Here is a 22,208-nt window from a genome sequence, read left to right as displayed (position 1 = left end):
CGGGGACTCCGAGCTCCAGGGATATTGAGTGACCTGCCCAGGATCACACAGGGGGTCGAGAAGGCGCAGGGGCCGGATTTGAGTACAGTTCCGCTGGAGTTTGGATTCCAGGGAGCTGCTGCCCCACTGCTCTGTCATTGAGGCCTCTCGCTCCTGAGAGATGGGGCTGGGGGCATCTCACATCGTGCCGGGCCCAGAAATGAGTTCTTGTAGAGGCACAAAGTGCTCAGCCCCGGCCTGACTGGCCTTGTTTTTCCTCACTGTGAGTCTGGGAGGTGTGGGCGTTCTGATTTCCATTCCACAGATGTGGAGACTGAGGCAGGGCAGGGCTGGCCTCGGCCCCTGGACTTGTCTGCTCTGGCCGCCCTCTCTTCCTGACGGGCCAGGGTGGGTCATTTGGGTCTGGAAGGCCGAGTGGCTGGGAGGTGGGCCAGGAGCTGCAAGCCTGAGGTGCAGGGGTCTCTGGGGGGGTTTCCTCCCCACTGGCCTCAGTGGGCTACGTAAGGATGTGAGCCATAGGCCTGCGTGGGGCGGGGCTCCGTCCACATTCGCTGAAGGACTGGCAGCGTGTTACTGTCATGAACTGGAAGAAGCCGGGTTCTTCTCAGTCCTTCAATCAGAAACTCTATTAATGAGTAATAGTCTGCCCAAGTCATCACTGCAGCCTCCTGCTGCCTCGGCTCCACCTCGGCTGGACCCTGGCCTCCTCTCCCTTCCTCCTTTCTCTCCCTTCCGGCACCGGCACCACACGCCGCCCCGCCTCTCCCAGCCCTTTCCCTGCAGAGATGACCCAGCCCCTGGGCCCTTGGGACGTCCCCCTACTTGGGGGTGTCCTCTCAACTCTCCTCACTCGGGCCTCCAGCCACCCTACTGGGTGGGGCTGATCCTATGTGACAGAGGGAGACATTGAGGCACAGGGGGGCTGCAGGGCAGGCAGATAGACCAACAGGAAGTTTCTCTCCCGAGCAAGCTGGGTGGAGGCGCCCCTGCAGCGCGCGCCCCCGGGAGGCGAGGGCTAAGCTGCATTGTGAGGAGGGGGGAGGAGGGGGGAGGAGGAGTCCCAGGGGTGTGGAGCAGTGTGTTTAAAGGCCTCTGATGCATCCCACCCTCCAGCAGCACGAATGCTGGCAGCTCTGCCGGCCAGCCCCCTTCTGCGCCAGGGCCCGATTTACGGCTTCACCCTCTCGGGAGGACCCCGGAGAGGGCCATTCCTAACACAGAGAACTAATGCCTTGCCAGTGGTGGACTTGGACGTGGAGCCAGGCAGTACGGTAGCCGTTTGGGGGTCTCCTCTGAGCCCTCTGATTTCTCATCCCTGGCCAGCCTCTTTTCCCACCCCCGGAGAGCTGGGCCCCCGTGCGGGTGAACGGCCCAGGTTCTCCTAGTGGGCAGAGTCGGATTCAGACCCGGGTCCCCCAGCTCCTCTCCCCGCCCCCAGCCCCCGCTTTGTTTGAGCCACTGGGTCCCACCAGTGGAGCGAGTTTGCTTCTGAGCTCTTCTGCGTGGACCTCCGTGTCCCATCCGCGTCCCGCTGGACGTGCCCAGCAGCACCTTGGGAGTCAGGGCACAGGTCACGGTGAACTTCTGCCCAGAGAGCGAGCAGGGAGAGACTCCAAGAGGAGTTGGGCTCGCGGTCTACTGAGTGCAGGGCACCGACAGGCCCCTCACCTGTGACACGGAAACGCCGGGTGCCCTCACCTCCTTGGCTCCTGGCTCTGGGGAGCGGCTCCCGCAGCGGGAGGCTGCCTTGCCCTGCCGCTCGGTTAGTGTTTGTACCTCGTGGATAGAGGTGAGGCCACCTGGCTGGGAAGAGGTGGAGCCAGGAAACCAGCCCTGATGAAGGGCAGAGCTGGTGTCAGGCCAGGCCAGAGTTGGCTCACCGCATCGCCACCTAACTGCTGCTGCCTGCGCTCAGCTTGGGGGTGGGGGGACAGCCTCCAGGGAGAAACAAGCCATATAGGCCGGGAGGGGGTCGGGAAGCACGGTGCAGCCGCCGGGATGGGACACTGCCTTACCTGTGGCGTGCCACGCCGGACCCGAGGCAGGTACTGGGTCAGGTGAGGGGAGGTGGGCCTGGGGGTTCCAGGGAGGTGCCAGGCAGAGATCAGGGTGGGGTGGTGGGTACCGCGAGGGCCCAGGGGCTGGTCGGCCACTCTGCTGCCGCCTAGAGGGTGAGTCAGGCTGGTCACTCAGACTCTGAACCCCTCTCCTCGCCTGTGACGGTGATGGGGGCTAATGGAAGGATCAGATTAGAGCTAAAACACTTAGTGCCCCTGCCAGAGAGTGGCTCTGGGATAGGCCTCAGGTGGGCGCTCTTCTTCCCCCCATACGGTGACAGGCTGGTAGGGGTGGCCACGGGCGCGGGGGTCTGTGTGTCCCCAGGCCATACGGCCAGGCCCAGCTGGCAAACTGCAAGCAAACAGAAACCCCTGAGTGGTGGGTGCAGTCGGTGTGGGGCCCTCCCTCACTGTCTCTGAGCTCCAGGCCAGCAGGGCTAGGGAAAAAGTAAAGGGCAAGGTGGGGATAGAAGTTGAAGAGAGGGAGGGTGTGGGCAGGAGGGCAGTACACATGGGCAGGCAACAACCCCTGGCAGGGGTCTGCAGGAGTCAGGTCCCCTAAGGAGCTTCAGGCCGCCAGAGCTCCTGAAGTCCAGGCCTGGCCTCAGAAGTTTCTCGACTTCTTAGAGCACCAGACCCCCTTCAGGCTACTGGAGACCCCGACACGGGACCCTGTCCAGGTTGATCTGTTCCCATTGGAGTTGGTAGGGGATGGGAAAGGGCTCTGGGGCTCCTTCAGCCTTTCAGGGAACCCTGGGTTTTGTGAAATGCGTTTTTTTTGTTTGTTTGTTTGTTTTTGCGGTAGGTGGGCCTCTCACTGTTGTGACCTCTCCCGTTGCGGAGCACAGGCTCTGGACGCGCAGGCTCAGCGGCCATGGCTCACGGGCCCAGCCGCTCCGCGGCATATGGGATCTTCCCAGACCTGGGCACGAACCCGCGTCCCCTGCATCAGCAGGCGGACTCTCAACCACTGCGCCACCAGGGAAACCCTGACAGGCGGTTTTAAGTCAATGCAGCCCAACCTTGAGAGTGCCACGGGGGAAGGGGGCGCTCACACTGTTCCAGGGGGAGTCGGGGGTGGGGTGGGGCGGGGAAGCTGCTGGCAGAGGGGTTTTGGGAGGGTGCAGCTGTCCTGGGCACGGGGCTCTGGTGGCTGGTCTGGGCGCATGCCAGAGCCAGGGAGGACTGTGACCCACAAACGCAGGCCCACGGGCTCCTGCTGGGGGCCGGGGCAGACGTGCAGGGGCCTTTGACCCGGGCTAGGCTCAAGGCAGCAGCCTAGACTTTGTGCGGGAAAGCCTGAATGAGAAGCCGCAGCAGTGGCATGTGGGTGTGAGTCCTGCTGCTGCCAGCTGAGTCTCAGGCAGGTCCCTCAGCCCCTGTGCCCCTCTCCTCCTGCCCAGTTGCCTTGAGGATAATGGAGTAAGGCCAGCTCACGCAGCGGCCGGCACCCGTGGCACTCAGTAAGTTCCAGCTGCCCTGAAGAAGGCGGTGGTGATGGACGCGCCCTCTCCTGGGAGGAATGTTCCAGCCTTGCTGCTCTCCAGCCCTGCCCAGCCCTGCCCAGCTAGAGGGTGTAGCTGTGTTGACCTCAGTAAAGAGGTAAACTGAGGCCAGCTCAAAGAGGTGAGGACTTGCAGTTTGGGACAAGCAAACGAGCCAACTATGAGCGAGTCTGTGGAGGGTTTGGGGCAGGTCGTATTTACGGGCAGGGACTGTAGAGGGGAGAGTTCAGGGAAGGTTTGTTAAAATCAGAAACAAAAGGAGACCAGCCTTAAAAACTTCTTGAGCAGACAGGACCAGTCTAGTCACACAAACAAAGCTCAGGGCTTCCCTGGTGGCGCAGTGGTTGAGAGTCCGCCTGCCGATGCAGGGGATACGGGTTCGTGACCCGGTCCGGGAAGATCCCACCTGCCGCGGGGAGGTTGGGCCCGTGAGCCATGGCCGCTGAGCCTGCGCGTCCCGAGCCTGTGCTCCGCAACGGGAGAGGCTACAACAGTGAGAGGCCCGCGTACCGCATAAAAAAAAACAAACAAAGCTCATCTGGTCCACTTTGTGAGACCAACTCGACCTGGGTCATCTCCCATTCTGCCTCTGGCAAAACTTTCCAAGGGTTTTAGGAGGCAACCTCTGATCAACCCTCCAATCCAAGAAAACCCCATCGCTCTCAGTTTTCTGGAAATCCGGCATTTACGGAAATCAAGTCTCCTGGTCTTTAAGTTTCGTCTCCCTGAGGGCACATGCGTGAGACTCCCTTTTACATCCTCTGGTTCTATTTTAGATGAAAATCTTTCGCAGCAGCCTTGGTCTTGCTGACCAAGATGGGGTGCCCGGGCTTCTGCCTAAGGAGCCCCTGAAGTGTGGGGAGTGTCCTTGCCACTCCTCGAGGCCCTACACCCCCTCACAAGACTTGGGGCCCCTGCTTTGCTGCCGCTGCACTGGGGTTCCCGACACAAGGCCCAATGCCTGGGCCGCTGTCCCCACTCTGCGCGGTGGCTCCCTCTTGACCTTGGGTCTCGGCTGAAGTGTCCTCTCCTCGGGAAGCCCTCCCTGATGCCTGGCGTGCTCTGTTGGCCGGTTCTCTCATTTGTCCTCTGTCCCCCACTGGACTGAGCTCTGTGAGGACCTCATCCCCCCATCTTGCTCCTGCTGCACCCCCAGCTCCACGCCCGGGGCCAGTCTGCTCTCTCCACCCACCCCAGGACAAGGCAGAAGCACCGGCGGCCCGACCTTGGTCCTCATATGCCCGCAAGGCCCTCTCACAGCCCCAGGGTGGCTTCCCTCCAGCCTGGCCCGGCGCCCCCAGATCCCCGTGCCTGAAGTTCCGCGGTAGTGCTCCTTGCTCTGGCTTGTCCCGGACACTCACTGAACGTCTGTCTGTCTGGGCCCCGGGCCGGGCGTGGGGAGCGTGGGCCCCACCTGGCTTGGAGAATTCACAGTGTGGGAGCAGAGGCTGGCGAGGCAGGGGACCAGCCCAGTTGCTGCTGAGGTTTGCCGTGACAGGGCAGAAGCAGGGGCTGGAGGAGGCGGTCCGGTGGTGCCCGGTCACATGGAGGGGGGGTTAGGGTTAGGGCTAGGGCTGGGGCACCTTGGAGGGGTGCCGGATTTGGGAACACCTGTTCTCAGCGCCCACAGAGCCCTTTCTGTGGGGTGTTTGTATGTCTCTGCGTCTAGCCCCTCTCCTTGTCCCCAAGGCCACCCAGGAGTCCCTGCTTCCACCTCAGAGGCCTTGGTCTCCCTCCTCCTGTGACAAACGTTCACCGTGTGCCCCTCACCAGCTGCTGTTTCACGCACACTTCCTGTTCCAGGCACTTTAGATACGCGGACCGCTCACCACAGCCCTGTGACGTGGACGCCATTATAGCCCCATTACACTGATGAGGAAGCCGAGGCCCAGGGAAATGGCGAGGCCCTGCCGTCTGGCTGCAGGGTCTGGACACTGCCTCAGGTGGCCTCTGTGCAGATCCAGGCCTAGGCCCCGCCCCCAGGCTTGGGGCGGCGTGTGTCCCGGCCTTGCACTGACCACCGGCACCTGCCTGTCCTCCACGGCTCTGCTACTCTTCTTCCTTCCCAGACTTTCCCCAGGTCCCGCCTCCAGCCCCCAGGCTCGGTCCCAGGATGTCTGGCCCCAGTGCCCCCGGGCCCGCATCCCTCCCGCTCCCTCCCTCAGTCACCTAGTATTTAGCAGGTACCTCATCAGCAGCTCACCACTGCCCCCTCGCTTCAGCACCGCGGCTGTCCTGCTGTGTGTCCTCCCTGCCTCAGCTCCTCCACAGTCTGTCTAATGCTGGGCGGTTGGAGCAGCGACTAGCACACGTGGCTATTAAAACTGAAAATTAAATTAAAATTTTAATTAGTTCCTCAGTCTCCCCTGTCAATTTCAAGGGCTCAGTAGCCACACGTGGCTAGTGGATGGTGCATGGACAGCCCAGGCCTAGACGTTTCCACCACTGCAGACTGTGCTGTTGGACAGCTCTGGAAGCAAACAGATTGGTCGCCCTGAGGCACAGGCTGTTGGGGTCGCTCCACTCAGAGGCTTCAGTGGCCTGGGGCTCAGGCCAGTGTCACCTCCCCCTGCCCCCTTTAAAAGTGGAGGCTGTGTGGGTCTCAGACCCTGGAGAGCACTGGGGTTGCACAGATGAGCAGAGGAGTGCTCTACAAGTTGATTTACCCTCTGAGCCTCAGTTTCCTCATCTGTAAAATGGGGACAATGATTCCTACCTCCCAAGATGGTTGTGAGGGTCAAGTGTAAGTAAAGCCCCCAGCTGACAGCTGGCACAGGTTTAAGCACGTGCTAGGTGGTGACCATCGAGTTAACATGAATAAGGCAAGGCGGAGGCAGTGTTCAAGACAGGGGTCACAACAGCTGTGAACTTCGGTTCTGGACGGTGGGAGCCACTGCAGGCTTCTGAACACAAACGCCCCACTGGCTGGTGCCTGAGGATGACTCATCTGTTTAGCCTCCAGTGCTGTCCAATAGGACATTCTGGGATGGTAGAAATGTTCTATATCTTCACCACCCATGGGCTTTTGGGGACCAGAGGCTGATGTCCTGGGTGGGCCAGTGACCGGTGGGAAGAGGGGAGGAAGCCCCAGGGAGTCGAGGGCGGGTCCCAGTCTTGGAGACTAACTTTCCCAGGCACGTGCTAGCCACTCTGTGGGAAAGTCCTCAGGCACCTGCAGGGGCTGGGGTCAGGCGGAGTGGGGAGGGGTTTGGAGGAAGGAGAGAGAGGGCCAGGGTGCACAGAAGCTTGCTGTGGAGTAGCAGGAAGGGGGTGGGCTTCAGCATGGGCATGGGACTGAGCCTTCAGTCAGGCGCCCACCCTGGAGCCGAGCCAGCAGAGAGAGTGGGGCCCAGACCCTTGTGCCCAGGGAAGTGGCCTGGGTGCCCCGTCCGGCTAGTCCAAGAACTGGCTCCCAGTACGGCTCTGCCTTGCCCCTCTCGGCTTTGGTGTCCTCATCTGTGGATGGGAAGAGCAGCAGCTGCGCCCACCCCAGCCCATGGTAAACAGGTTTTCCAGCACATTCTGGTCACCTGGGCAGAGGGAGTTCTTGGCTAGGGCTGGCCCCTTGAGCCGATTCCCTCTCTCCGGGGAGCGCCAGGGGAGCAGAATTCCTGGGGACTGAGGGTCATGATACACCAGACCCTCCGTTGGCCAAGACATCCATGCTTAGCCTGGGACAAGACTCCCAAATCTGCGGCCCCACTGGCTCCAGGTCTACCTGTTGGCAGGTGCAGGATGCTCGGGGAGTCTCTGTTTCCAGCTGCTTCATTCCCACAAGCCCTGGCTGGCTGAGCAAGTAGCTTAGCCTTTTATTTATTTATTTATGGCTGTGTTGGGTCTCCGTTGCTGCGTGCGGGCTTTTCTCTAGTTGCGGCGAGCGGGGGCTACTCTTCGTTGCGGCGCGTGGGCTTCTCATTCCGGTGGCTTCTCTTGTTGCGGAGCACAGGCTCTAGGTGCACGGGCTTCAGTAGTCGTGGCTCGCGGGCTCTAGAGCGCAGGCTCAGTAGTTGTGGCACACGGGCTTAGTTGCTCCACGGCATGTGGGATCTTCCCGGACCAGGACTCAAACCCATGTCCCCTGCATTGGCAGGCGGATTCTCAAAAACTGCACCACCAGGGAAGCCCCAGCTTAGCTTCTTGAAGCCTCCATTTCCTCATCTGCAAAACGGAGACACACATATACCTTCCTTCAGGGTTGGCCGCATGAATGTGCCCCTGATTTCTCTCCAGCCCTTGCGTCGGCAGTGCCTGGCTCACGGCAGGTTCTTGGTAAATGTCCGCCAGCAGCCTGGATGATGTGCTGGTGTAGGCTTGTTTTTTGTGGTGCCTGCCTGATGGATATGAACCAAGGGAATGAATAAAACAAGGAGAGACGAAGGAATAAACACAGCGTCAGCTGTTTCTCCCATCTTGCCAGAACCCTGGAATCTATCATATTCTCTAGCCACCTCCTCTGCCTGTCTTCTCCGTGTGGGATTATGGGACCTCACGTTGGAAAGACCTTTATTTCGTTTCAGAGTTGGGTGGTGGTTGCCGTCTTCTGATCCCTGAGACGCTGATTGCTTCTGCTTAGCTCCAAGGAAGAACCCAGAAGTGGTAGCGGAAGTCCCAGGGAGGCTGATTTAGGCCAATAGGAAGAACGATTTCTAGCAGCTCAAATGGCCTGGGATGGGCGGTACTAAGGATTGGACAAGCAGAGGCCAGATGGGCACTTGGCAGGGACACTGGCCTAGGGTGAAGGTTTGGGCAATATTCTTTTTCCAGGGTCCTTCAGACCTTGGGAGAGGAGTCTGGACCCTCCATGGGGCTCCAGATTTCCCAGTTCTGGCCTTGGTTCTGAAAGCCAGATGAGTCACTGAGAATGCCCTGCAGGGTGCTGGGGGCCCGTCAGTAGTAAGCAGCCCCCCAGTTGGCCCAGCCCTTTAACAGAGCTGGCCAGGAGCAAGGCCTGGCACACGGAGCTGGCAGAGCCCTTTGGTAACGTGGGGCAGAACTGGGATTGGGTGGAAGCCAGCCTTCAGCTAAGAGTCAAGATGCCCTTTGAAGCAGATGGGTGGTGGTGAGGGTCCATCTGAAGGTACTTTTAGGCTGGGGGTTGTAGATGGGCCAATTCCTGCCAGGAGTGGAGGCTGAGGGTGGGCTGTGCGACCTCCAGGATCCCCCCATGGACATTCCAGGAGCACCCTGAGCACCTACTAGGTGTCGGACCTGTTCCCTGCTGGCCCGTTCTCCCAGTTGGAGGAGTTGAGTGCCCTGCGGATCTCCCAGAGCTGAGGACCCAGGGATCACAGCTGTCACCAGGGTGTTGTAAGGCAGGTGGGGAAGGGGGCCAGAGGGTGGCAGACAGGGGAAGTGGCCATTAGGACAGAAGCTGCTGAACCACAGGGGAGGCTGGCAGGGGCCAGGGTGACGCTGGCCAAAGGCATCCCAGGGCCGAGCTAGGACCCTGGTCAGCGCATGTGAGCTCAGGACCACGGAGAGCTCCACAGGAGCTTCCTGTCACCCGGTGACAGCTGTCAGGGTGCGTCTGTACCCGGGAGGCTGCTGCCCACCTGGCTAGCCCCAAAGTCACAGCCTGTGGCCTCCAGGGAGCACCTGTCTTCTCTCTGGCCAGGAGCCCCCACCGGACTCAGCCTGAGCCCAGACCCCAAGGTAGTGACTGGGTCGTGGGGTGAGGCTCATCTGCTCCGTCTCACCTCATAATCGTATCAAGCAGAGCCCAAGGAAAGAGGCCACAAGGAGAAGGGAGAAGTGGGAAGCGGGAGGGAAGGAAGAAAATCTGCCCAGCTAGAACCTTCTGGGCATGGGCACGGCTGCAAGTCAGTACAGAAAGAGGAGGCCCAGGGTGGGCTGGTCCTGCCACTATGCTGGGTCTGGGTCAGCCTCCTGCATCCATGATTATCTAGCTACCAGGAAGCACCTGGCCCATCCCCCATCCCCTTCACGCCGGAAACCCAGGCCGCTGGGGCTGGGAGCAACTCACGGAGCGTGTGTATGTGTGTGTGGGCTCTTCTAGGGAGGCTCCCAGAGAGCCTCACAGTTCTTCCCTCCTTTCCTTGGAGCCCCAGGACGCGGGTCACTCGTTTCCCAGCCCACCGCCCGTCAGGCTCAGGTTCTGTCCGGGCTCCACTTGGGCTCCCACTCTGCTCTTTGCTGCTCTTAAACAAGGCAGCACCCGCCAGGGCCCAGGCCCTGCCAGGGGCTCGGCTCCGAGCCTTTGCACCAGCTGCGCGCCCCCGCCTGAAGTCCCTCTCTAATAACACTAATAATAAGAATAACACTAATGATAAGAAGAACTGAAGCTTACTGGGCTCTTACTATGTGCTAGGCACTCTACATGGGTTATTATTCGACCCTCATTTCCTAGATGAGCCAAAGGAGGAATGTGATTCACCTGCTCCAGGCCACACAGATAGGAAATGGCAGGGCCGGGACTGGAGCTGGGCAGTCTGATTCTAGAGTCTGTGCGCACGCCAGTGGCTGAGCGCGTGGAGGCGGCTCTGGAGACTGCGGCCTCCGGGGCTCGTGTCCACCTGGGGAGACAGACATCCGCGGAGATGGGCTGAGCATGGCGAGCGCTGGGAAAGGGGCAGGGGTGGGGCTGTGCATTGGTCTCTCCGATTTGGTGTCTCATTTGAAGTGGGCAGGGCAGCGCTTAGAGAGAGGACCCTGCAGAGAGAGCTGCCTCCAGCCCCAGCTCTGCCATTGCCCATCTTCATGGTGGCCTCCGCCATGGGGTAGCCTCCGCCCCAGTCAAAAGCTGGTCCATCCTGCAGGTCCTGGATCCACCGAATGCGACTCCTCGCTCACACTTCACATCCAGGTCATTGGCAATCCAGCAGAATCTAACCGCTTCCTGCAGCCCCGCCTCTTGCCCAGACAGTGCAGTGTCCTCCTCGCCACTCTCCCTGCTCTGCCCTCAAGGCAACAGTCTGCTGTCGGCCAGGCAGCCCAAGTGAGGCTGTTCAGGCTGGAGGCTCTGCTCAGAATCCTCCCGTGAAAGCCGCACTTCCGGCCGCGGCCCCGGGCCCCGTGTGATCCGGCCTGTCCACCTCCCTCCGCTCTGCCCTCCGTGTGTTTCCTCGCTCATGGACGGCAGACGCTCTCCTGGGCGCTGGCTGTTCTGTTGCCCAGAGCCCACTGTCCCTGCACCCTTGTCCTCTGGCCTCACTCTTCTCCATGAGGCCCTCCCTGGCCACCTGATGACCACTGAACCTGCCCCCTTCCTGTCCTTTACCCTGTTTCAGTTTTCTCCAGAGCACGACTCTTTGTAACATACCATATGATTTGCAGCGGTCCCTTGCCCTGCGCACGCCCGTGCCCGCTCCACGGGGCAGGGGTTCTTGTCACCCGTGTCCCCTGTGCTCCCAGGGCCAGCACAGCGCCTGGCACCCAGTGGGCTCTCAGTAAGTAGTCGCTGAGTCAATGGAGGAGACAGGTTGGGTGACACCCCGCGGGGGGTCGTGTGGGTCAAATGCAATTGTGTCTGTTCCATCCACTGGGTTGTGTTCCCTGGTCACTGGGGGACTCTCCACGGGACCCTTATCACCCCACTGGGGTTGATCTTGGCAGATGGAAGGGACCCAGGACAGCTTTACCACTGGATGAAATCCCATTATTGACCCCACAGAATCGAGTCTGACCCTTACTAATTGTGTGTCCCTGAACAAGTTATACCATCTCTCTGGCCTCGGTCTCCTCGTCCGTATGATGGAGAGGACAAGGGTACCTGCTGCGTGTTGGGGGAATCCAGCGAGGACATGCGTGTAATGTGCTCAGGACAGTAGCTGGCCTGTAAGGGTCAGCAATCATCAGCTTTATTGTGACACCTGATGGTTCTGGATGAAGCTTTATGACAGAGGTAGAAATGCTGGAGCTGGGGCCAAATTTGGTCCCATGGCTTCAGCCCACAGCCAGGCCAGCTGCTCCAGGGAGGGCTACGGTCTCAGCTGTCAGGAGGGAGAGGCTGGCTCGGGAACAGAACTTATGTTCAGGTCCTGTTCAGTCACCTTCTTAAGGTTCTTTGGGGAAAGTCTCATCATCTTTCTGAGTCTCAATTTCCCCACCTGTAAAAATGGGGCGTTCACAGTCCTCAGTCTCCCAGGGGTGGTGAGACTTACGTGAGACCCCGGGTGCCAATGCTTATTAATTTATTTGTTTTCCTATTAATATGCCATTCAGTCTAAAAAATGTATCTGAAGCACTTATCAAAATACTTGAAGATAAGATAAAAAGGGATCGGGCCAAGAATAAGTTTAAAAAACACAGGCAGCTGTGTGTGAAAGTGTCCTGGAAAACTTGGCCTGTGACGCACTGACTTGCTCTGGGCCAACCACCGTGTGTCTGTGAGCCTCCTAGCAGCCCGAGCGATGAGGGAGACACACTCGGTTCCATGATTCTTGGCAGCAAGCCAGGCTGGGGCCTTATCAAACGGCCTCACCCTGAAGACCCCAGTGATTAAGAGGGGGATCCCAAGCACTGGTGAGTCTGTCCTCTGAAGCGCACAGCTGGCCAGGTGTAACTAGATCCTGAAAGCCAACCTGACCAGGGAGCCAAGGGGCAGCTGGGTCAGTGTGACCTCAGCAGGGCTGTAGGGGCCCCTTTGCTCTAAGCAGGGCGTTCACTTGCCTCCCTGAGTTTCACTGACCTTCCTAAGGCCTTTGTTCACTGCCGCCAGGGAATTTAGTCTGAGCGGCAGCCCCGGCCTTGCCCTTCACAGCTCACGGCCAGTTCAGTCCAGCAAGGGCTGGGATTGGGGTGCCCCACAGAGACACGCCCCAAGTGGGGACAAATAATCCGCCAGAAGAATCAGGCCTGCCTTGCCAGGTCCTACAAGCCCTCGGGTGGGTCACTCTGGAGGCTTCTGCAGTGTCGCCTTGTACCTAGTCCCTACCCCAGCAAGACCTCCTATCCGCCTGCCTCTGTTGGGCCTCAGCCCTTTGCCCCTCCACTCGCCCTGCTGGCCTGGCCTGCCTGGTCTCGCTTTGCCAGAGCAGGGCTGGAACCCATGGTGGGGAGAGGAACCTGGAAGACACACTTCAAAACGTTGCCAAGGAGCAGCCCTCCCTCCTGCCTCCCAGTGGAGAGCTGTCCCCCCTCTGCCCCTGGGGCAGCTGACATTTAGCAGAGGTCAGGCCCTCACCCCTGATTGTCCTGCCTCCTATAGTCAGCTGTGCTGGCCCCCCGATGGCAGGCTCCAGGGCGTCAGCATTTAAACTGGAGGAGGGGGGACATCTGGGTCCTGAGAGCACAAGTACCTCCCTGGCCAGCGGGATCGGTGACTCGACTGCTTCTCACTAGCGTACTCAGGACTCCTCACCAAGGTGAGGCCGGGGAAGGCGGGCCTCCTCCACAGAATGAAAGGGTTGGTGGAGGTGGTCCTTAAAGTTTTGTCCTGGGTCCAACATTTCATGATTTTGTGCCTTATGACCATGTAGCTTAGAGAAAATTTATGTTGGAGTCTTCCAGCCTCGAGCTTTGAAAGAAGCGAAAGTTTATTGAGCACCTGCTGCACAGCAGGAACTCTGTGCCCATTTCACAGATGTAGAAACTGAGGTTCAGAATGGGGAGGAGCCTTGCTTAGGTTAGGATATGGAGGGGAGGGTATGGCAGGAAGGCACCCAAATGACCCAGAGGAAGAACCAGAGACGTTAAGGGGAAGCCACAGAAAGGAACATTTTAAGGGAAGGGACAGCGTCCCCTACACAGGGATCTATGGAAGGGGACATGAAAACACCAGGTGCCAAAGGCCGGTTTCTGTCCCAGCCCCTCCCGTGACTCTGTAGGTCATCCCGACCAAGTATGATAATAATTATAAAAAACTGAGAACAGAAAAATTGCATGTAAGACCGGTGATACACCTCAAACACATGAACTGTTTATGGCTGGATATCAATCTGCTGCCTGGCAAGGGGTAATGAAGGGGAACTTTTACTTAATTTGGTTCTTTAAATATGTTAGAATTAGAAGTGTTCCCTTGAGACCTGGGAATTTTTTCAGTGCAAAAGGTTTGTAAATATAGCCACAGAAAAGATAGATAAAGAGACAGAGAGATGGACAGATAGAACGAGAAAGCACTGTGGGTGGTGCAGGGAAGGGACCCCACCTCCGCAGCCTGCGACCCACTCTCCCCCTCCCTTGGGGCCTGGAAGCCCCCTGGGGCAGGTTCTGCACTGCAGGGTTGCGCTTTTCCCAGGATGCATCTTGTTCCTGGGGCAAAGCCTAGCAATGCAGCTGGTACAGTCAGGGTGGGGCGGGCAGGTTGCCAGGGGTATGTGTGGTGACCTGGTGGGCTTGGAGGGGAGAGGTTGTGGGAGTGGAGGGGTCCTGAGCCTGGTGGGGTTTCCTTGATGCTGGGGCTTCCAGGGGTCCTTGGTGCAGTGAGTTGGACTCACAGGCTTGACTTCTAGGGGAGTCGCCTGGAGGTGACTTCCTGCAGGGTCACCAGGCGCTGGTCAGGACATGCACAAACACGATGGCAACAAAGCCCCTCCCTGTTCCCTCCCTTAGGAGAAGAGCCTCAGGCTCCCCTTGCCCGGGTCTGCAGACCCCTGACCCATCTGCTGTCTCCCTGTTTCCCGCAGGATGAAGATGAGACGCTACAAGCTCTTTCTCATGTTCTGTATGGCCGGCCTGTGCCTCATCTCCTTCCTGCACTTCTTTAAGACCCTGTCCTATGTCACCTTCCCCCGAGAACTGGCCTCCCTCAGCCCTAACCTGGTGTCCAGCTTCTTCTGGAACAATGCCCCGGTCACGCCCCAGGCCAGCCCCGAGCCGGGCAGCCCCGACCTGCTGCGTACCCCGCTCTATTCCCACTCGCCCCTGCTCCAGCCGCTGTCGCCAAGCAAGGCCACGGAGGAAATCCACCGGATGGACTTCGTGCTGCCCGAGGACACCACCGAGTACTTCCTCCGCACCAAAGCCGGGGGCGTCTGCTTCAAGCCAGGTACCAAGACGCTGGAGAAGCCGCCATCAGGGCGGCCAGAGGAGAAGGCAGAGGCGGGCGAAGGCGCGTCGGCGCGGGGCCCGGGCCGGCAGCTGCTGAGCGCCCGGGAGCGGCCGGGGGGGCGCGGCGCGCGGCGCAAGTGGGTGGAGTGCGTGTGCCTCCCGGGCTGGCACGGGCCGAGCTGCGGCGTGCCCACCGTGGTGCAGTACTCCAACCTGCCCACCAAGGAGCGCCTGGTGCCCCGGGAGGTGCCACGGAGGGTCATCAACGCCATCAACATCAACCATGAGTTCGACCTGCTGGACGTGCGCTTCCACGAGCTGGGCGACGTGGTGGACGCCTTCGTGGTGTGCGAGTCCAACTTCACGGCCTACGGGGAGCCGCGGCCGCTCAAGTTCCGCGAGATGCTGACCAACGGCACCTTCGAGTACATCCGGCACAAGGTGCTCTACGTCTTCCTGGACCACTTCCCGCTGGGCGGGCGGCAGGACGGCTGGATCGCCGACGACTACTTGCGCACCTTCCTGACGCAGGATGGCGTGTCGCGGCTGCGCAACCTGCGGCCCGATGACGTCTTCATCATCGACGACGCCGACGAGATCCCTGCTCGCGACGGCGTGCTCTTTCTCAAGCTCTACGACGGCTGGACGGAGCCCTTCGCCTTCCATATGCGCAAGTCACTGTACGGCTTCTTCTGGAAGCAGCCGGGCACCCTAGAGGTGGTGTCGGGCTGCACGGTGGACATGCTGCAGACGGTGTACGGGCTGGACGGCATCCGCCTGCGCCGCCGCCAGTACTACACCATGCCCAACTTCCGCCAGTACGAGAACCGCACGGGCCACATCCTGGTGCAGTGGTCGCTGGGCAGCCCCCTGCACTTCGCCGGCTGGCACTGTTCCTGGTGCTTCACGCCTGAGGGCATCTACTTCAAGCTGGTGTCCGCCCAGAACGGCGACTTCCCCCGCTGGGGTGACTACGAGGACAAGCGGGACCTCAATTACATCCGGAGCTTGATCCGCACAGGGGGCTGGTTCGACGGCACGCAGCAGGAGTACCCGCCGGCCGACCCCAGCGAACACATGTATGCCCCTAAGTACCTGCTCAAGAACTACCACCAGTTCCGCTACCTGCTGGACAACCCCTATCAGGAGCCCAAGAGCACAGCAGACGGTGGGCGGCGGAGCAAGCGTCCGGAGGGAAGGCCGCCCGCCAGGAGCAAATTGGACGTGGTTGAAGGCTAAGGCTGCATGATCTTATAGGGCCGGTGGCCAGGGTAGGGGGGTGGGCGGCTGCCGCCCTGTTACCTTCCTGTCTCCTTCCGCCGTCTGGGTGGCTCTTAAGAGAACCAGGAGTGGATAGGTGGGGGAGTCTTTCCTACTCAAGCCCTTGTGAATCCAGGGTCAGGCCCGTGAGCTCAGAAAACATCCTTCCTCATCAGGAGAGGAGAGCAGGCCCTTTCACCCCTCCAAGAGTGCTGCAGCCCGGAGGTGCCAACGGAGAGTGCACGGTGGTTACTGGGGAGCAGGGAAGGGTGGGGAAGGGAGCCTGCAGGAACTCCCTAGGGCAGCCAAGTGGGAGCTACGGCCCCCTCCGGGGAGAAGCCCACCATTCGGCCTCCTGGGGCTTTGGACCTGCAGTGGGAAAGGGGGATGCCGGGAGATCCCAGGGCTCTGTAAATAGATGCATTTGGGCCCAGGAGGAAGAAGGGACACCAAGGTCGGAGGGGATGAGAAGTGGCAGCTGGAAGGAAGCCCGGGTGGATGCTTTGTAGTGTCCTCAGGAGTGCTGGGCCAGAGGGAGCAGGGACCTCCACCCTGCTGCCCCACAGGACACACTGCACGGATGGCCCTGTGCCCCCAGCCCCTCCGGACCTGACACAGGTGTGGGGCCTGGGGAAGCCTGGGAAGTCTTCCTTTTGGTTCCAAACCTGGCCTTGACATTCCTTCTTACTTTTGATGTCGCTGTCTTGTGGGCTGCCCACCCAGTCCTTGCAAGACCAGGAGTCCAGTTCTCAGGGTGGGATGGGACTGTCAGCCAGCCTAGTAAGTCAGCCCTGGGGGAGGAGCCTCCTCCTCCCCCATCACCCCTTCCCACTGGAACCCACAGCCCCAGCTCTCCACCATCTCAGATGGAGTCACCCATGTGCCCCTCCTTGGGGCTGGCTAGGGGCCAGGAAGGGGCCATGAGGTTGCCCTGGGCCCAAGAGGGACATTAAGGCCAGTTGTATGTTATCTCATTCCTTAGTTGCCTCGTGGGGGAGGGGGATGTATTGTTAGAGTAGATTCTACGCTGCTGTAATTAAGAGACCCACAAATACAGTGGTTCAAGCAGACAGAAGCTTGTTTCTAACTTAACTCTCCGGAGGGAGGTTGTCTGGATCTGGTAGGGCAGCTCTGCTTTCCTTCATCACACTTTCCAATTCTGGGTAGAGTGGTTGCTCGAGCTCCCACCATCACATGTGCATCCGTGTCTGAGGCAACCAGAAAAAGGCATGGAAGTGCACACCCTTCCTGTTAAGAGCATGAGCCAGAGGTGGCACAGTCACTTCCGATGGCGTCTCACTGGCCAGGACTTAGTCACATGGCCACAGGTAGCTGCAAGGGAAGCGGGAAAAGTAGTTTTCAGCTGGGCTGCCCTGCTCATTTATTAAAGGAAGGAGGAGGAGAGGATGGATATGGGTACAGGAGCATCTCTGGCACAAGGGGAGGAGGGGAGAGGGTGGAAATGACTGTTGTAGTTGTAGATCCTGCTTGCATGTTCAGAGCTCCTGAAACCTGCCCCTGCCCCCTCACTGCCAGCCCAGGGCTGGGGTGCAGTGAGAGCCTGCCGCTGTGGGCCGGGAGAGACGCCCCCTCCCCGAGGCCCCCTCAGATGTTTACCCAGTGATGCCGGATCGCAGAGCCTGCCTGTGGAACTGTACGTGTTTGTGCGTGAGTGTGTGTGTGTGTGTGTGTGTGTGTGTGTGTGTGTGTGTGTGTGTATTTATGGGCATGGGTGCATGCTTGCTGTATACTTGTACGTGACTGTGTTGGTGCGTCCCTGTACATATATGCTTGTGTGTGGATGTGGAAGCAGGGCCCAGGCCACCCTTCCCGAGACCTGGAGCCTGGGGCCACACCTCCTGCAACTTCCCGAAATGACTGAGGCAGAAAGCAAGCTGGGGAGACCGGAAAGCCAGGCTAAAGGGGATGTTGGGTCCGTCCGTCTGTCTGTCTGTCTTTCAGTCCAAGGAATGAGAATCCTCCCGACCAGAGTGCTGTAGGGCTGAGAGCCCACCACGACCCCCCGGCCCCTTCCCTCCATCCCAGCCCCTCCAGCCTCCAGCCGGGACTTTCTTGGGGTGTCTTATTGGGGCTTTCCTGATGGGTCGGGAGAGGAGGGCGTCTCATTTGCCATAGCTCTGCCTGGGGAGGCGCCCGGCGTGGGTGCGGCTCGGGGAGCTGGCCGCAGAGCAGCTTCGGGCGGGCGGGTGTGAAGCAGGTATGGGGGTCTCTGTTGCCCCCACTGTCCCTCCCATTGAGGGGGTGTCCCGAGGGAACCCTTCCCTTGGAGGTAGAGCAGCCCCCTTCTCTCTGGCCCCTCTTGCAGCTAAGGGGCTCAAGAGGTCAAGGTGTCCCTGTGGCTCTGGGTCACCCAGGCCAGGGTGACCTGACCTCACCTCCAGCCACCTCTGCTCCCTGCCGGGTGGGCAGTCTCTGGGGGCTTCTGACTCGTGCCTGAGCCCCAGCCCAGGGCCCCCCTCCTTGACAGCTTCCTCATCCTATGCCCCTGGCACCCTCTGCTGCTGAAGGGATGCCCCTGTCCAGGCTGTCAGGGGTCCCTGGCCTCCAGTTCACCAGCTCAGGGGCAGGGGAAGGCAGAGGGGAGGAGCTCAGACCTGCTAGACCCCACCTTCCCTCTCAGACCCAGGAGGGCCGGGCACATTCACGGTCACCGCCAAGTGGAGGCCTGGCCACGGAGCGGAGCGCACGGCTTCCAGCGGGCTGTGGGGGCCAAGGCGTGGGGTTGAAGAGTTTCACTTATAGGCACGTCAGACACTGGGAATTTCGGGGGCAGGGGAGCCCTGGGCCACTCCCCCAGTATGAAGGGAAACCAAACTGTGAATGTGAGCGCCAGTGCACTGCTGGCCCTGGCGCCGTAGCCAGCTTGCTTTCTCTGGGAACCACCCGCCCTATGGCCTCCAGACTCAAGGAGGCCCAGCACACCTCGGATCATGTTGGTTCCCATGGGCAGGCGTGGAAGAGCTTTGGGGACAAAGGTGACAGGGTGGAGAGACAGGACTTGCCCAAGCAGCGGGCAGGGTCCTGGGAAATGTGTAATTTAAGGACACCAATAATAATAATAGTATTATTTTTTTTGTAAGGGAAAATCAATATGTACATTCTGAAATCATTTTCTCTGTAAATGGTTGGATTTCATTTCACCCTTAAAGGGATGCTTAAAGGAGAAGATAATATTAATAATAAAAACAGCTACAAAGTCTGCAGTGTGTGCTTGAGTGGCCAGTTTGGGGGTGCTCTGGGGCAGGGAGGGGTGCGAGTGGGTAGCTCTGGTCTTGCTGGGTCGGTGGGGTGTGAGCCTTCCTGAGGACTGGACAGCGGTGAGGGCGGGGCCGTTCTGAGCATCTTCATTTAGACATGCAGTTACCCCCTTCCCTTGCCCCGACCAAGGGAGCATCTGTCCCTCTCATCGGTGGAAACGGGCCTGGAAAGGGAGGCGCTAACAGTCCTTCACAGAAGGACCTGGTCTGGCTATACCCACCCTCCTGAGGTGGGTGGGGACCCCTTTGGGGATCTAGATGAAGACTTTTGTGCCTCTAGTGAGAGTGGAGCGATTCTCCCGCAATTGTGCTCTCAGCGGTCTTCCTCCCTACGCCTGTCGGGGGTCCTAAGGCCACACAGCCACTTGGTGGCAGACCAGGGCCAGATCTGAATTCCCAGGACTAGTCCTGTCACCAGCCCTCCGGGGCAGGTAAGGGCGGCAGCCTCCAGGATGGGTCATCTCCCCTATGGAGCTAATCTGGACTTGTGCTGTGATGGTGTCTGGGCTGTGGAATGTGGGGACTTCCCCGACAGCTTCCTCTAGGCCTTCTGGATCCTGGCATTGTCCTGGGGAGGGGAGCCTCTGGGTATATTCTAAGGACAGTGTCAGAGATGGTGGGAGCGGACACACTTTGAACTCTGCCTTGGTACCTCATGGGGTGGCTGTGAAGCAACTGTCTGTGGGGAGACTGAGGCTGGGGATAGGAAGAGGAGTGACAGCAGTGTTGGTGGCTGGAGCAGGGGCTAATGCCTCCTGAGCCCCTGCAAATTGCCAGGCGCTGTACACACGTAAATCTGATGCCTGGACTCCCGGCCACACCCCCAAAGCCCAGGAAGGCGTCCACAGGTGCAGGATTGAGCGAGAGTGGAAGAGATGTAGATGTCGCATCTATCTGGAAGAGAGCGGTGGTGACCCACTTGCCACTTAAGATAAGCTTACAGCCCTTAAATCACACCTGAGGGAATTCCCTGGCAGTCCAGTGTTTAGGACTTGGCGTTCGCACTGCCGGGGCGCCGAGGCCGAAAAAGAAAAAAAGTCTGAGAGTGAATCACGACCATCATAAACATTTACAGACATTATTTATTAAATGCCTATTTTGTGCCAAACTCTGGGCTAAGAGTGTTCCCTCCCCATCATTCCCATTTTACAGATGTGGAAAGTGAGGCTTGGACATATTAAATAGGCAGTGAATGGCAGAGTCAGAGTTTGCCTAAACCCAGAAGCTGAGCTCTTAACTGCCAAAGTGCACTCCCTCTATCAGCATCCACTCGGGGAGGAGGAAGGGGAGAAGAGGTGAGGACAGGATGGCAGTGATGCCTGCGTCAATGTTCAGATATCATCCAGGCTCCTAACTGAGCCAGGCACAGTGCTGGGTCACCGGACACTGAGAGCGAGGACAGTCCCTGTTCACAGAAGGACCACAGTCAGTGGGGGAACACAGACAGGTAAGCACGACCTCAGGACGGTGAGGTGAGGCTGGCGCAGAGTCCTCAGAGCCCAGGAACCGGCATGGTGCTCTGTCCGTGAGCATCAGGTACAGCACTCCCCCTCCGCTGGCTGTCCAGGAGGGTGTGGGGTGCTGACAGGCTCCATGACCTTGGAAGGGACGCGTATTCCCTTCCAGACTCAGTCTTCTCTCTGTAAAAATGGCCCATAGAAAGCTTTACTGCGCATAGAGGGTAAAATGAAATAAAGGGAAATGCATGGCAACCTGTTAAGCGCCATCAGGATGGAAGAGACAAGAGCAAAAGTGACGACTACAGTCAACACCAGTCATTAACCACCGCCCTGCCCAGTTCGCTTTGCAAGTTGGAGCTTCAGCTGTGTGCACATAAAACCCCCAAATCCCGAAGGCCCATCATCCTGGAGCCCATTGGAAGTCCCCACCCGTGTGCCCCAAATCATGAAACATCCACAAATCTCCGGTTAAAGCTCAAAGGAGAGAAAGGCCTTGCCCAGGGCCAGTCTTCGGGCCAGCATCCTTGGCCCCTCGCCTGCTGTTCTAGTGAATTTCCAGAGACTCCGTTATTGCAGGAAACTAACTCTTTCAAATTCATATAGTCTTTTAATAGTTTTTTTTTCTTACTCTATTGCTTATTTATTGCTGTAACACAAACCACCCTGAAATTTAGTAGATAAAACAACAATCTATCTGCTCACAGTTCTACCATTCAGGCTGGGTTCAGCCGAACGGTTCTTCTGCTCAGCAGCGGGCGGGCAGCTGCTATAGGGACGCACCCACCTGCTCAGACCTGACCTACACTGTTGGTGACAAAGGAAGGGATAACGCACAAAAGAATGAGCCTGTCAGCCAGTCAGCCATCACATGCACAGACAGGACTCCCACTGAGGACCCACTGAGAAGACGCTCTGAGAAGGACCCCACATCACCCACGAGGTCTACTGCCAAAAAGCCATTGCCTGACGATCCCAAGGAGCATCACACAAACCCACATTAAGGAACAATCTACACAAAAAATGGCCCTTCATATATATACCCCCCTTATCGCCTGCAACCCTGTGCTGCAGTATTTGCGAGAAAAGCCCAACCCTGTATCAGTATCACAGACCATCTTTATATATATATATATATATATATATATATATATATATATATATATATATATTTGTTTATTTATTTATTTTTGGCTGCACGCAGGCTTTCTCTAGTTGCGGCAAGAGGGGGCTACTCTTTGTTGTGGTACGCGGGCTTCTCATTGCAGTGGCTTCTCTTGTTGTGGAGCACGGGCTCTTGGTGCACGGGCTTCAGTAGTTGTGGCTTGTGGGCTCTAGAGTGCAGGCTCAGCAGTTCACAGACCATCTTTGAAGCACCTATCCTAGACTACTGAAAGCTTCCAGAGACAAAACATCAACAGTGACACAGATCATTACCAGCGTGGCCTCGACATGTGGCCTGGTTGTCCCCGTCATCCCAACTGGTCAAGGCCAGAGAATTTCCCAGTCAAGTCCAACCTAAAGATCAATCCAGTCTCAGCTGAACTGCTTCAGCCACTAAGCTGTGGGGTGATTTGTTACACAGCTAGTTGTGGCTCTACATAACTGATAGTTTGTTTTCAGTTAATGACAGAAAAGCCAACTCAAACTAGAAAAGCAGAGAAGGAATTTATTGGCTTGCAGGGGGTAAAGTTCAGTAATGGC

The 22,208-nt window shown here is 58.6% G+C and overlaps 1 protein-coding gene across 1 annotated transcript in view; it reads left to right on the top strand.

The window, feature by feature from the left end:
- Window positions 1-18,989, top strand: part of MGAT3 (beta-1,4-mannosyl-glycoprotein 4-beta-N-acetylglucosaminyltransferase) — a 30,913-nt gene extending 11,924 nt beyond the window's left edge. The window contains exon 2 of the mRNA XM_019943656.3: window positions 14,146-18,989. Within this exon, the coding sequence (XP_019799215.1) occupies window positions 14,147-15,748 (1,602 nt within the window). The 5' untranslated portion in view covers window position 14,146 and the 3' untranslated portion in view covers window positions 15,749-18,989. The remainder of the gene's footprint in view (window positions 1-14,145) is intronic.
- Window positions 18,990-22,208: the final 3,219 nt, after the last annotated feature.

The sequence above is a fragment of the Tursiops truncatus genome, chromosome 11, assembly GCF_011762595.2.
Source record: "Tursiops truncatus isolate mTurTru1 chromosome 11, mTurTru1.mat.Y, whole genome shotgun sequence".
Taxonomy (NCBI): domain Eukaryota; kingdom Metazoa; phylum Chordata; class Mammalia; order Artiodactyla; family Delphinidae; genus Tursiops; species Tursiops truncatus.
Note: the sequence above shows the minus strand (reverse complement) of the source record. Positions and strands in the feature narration are given on the sequence as shown.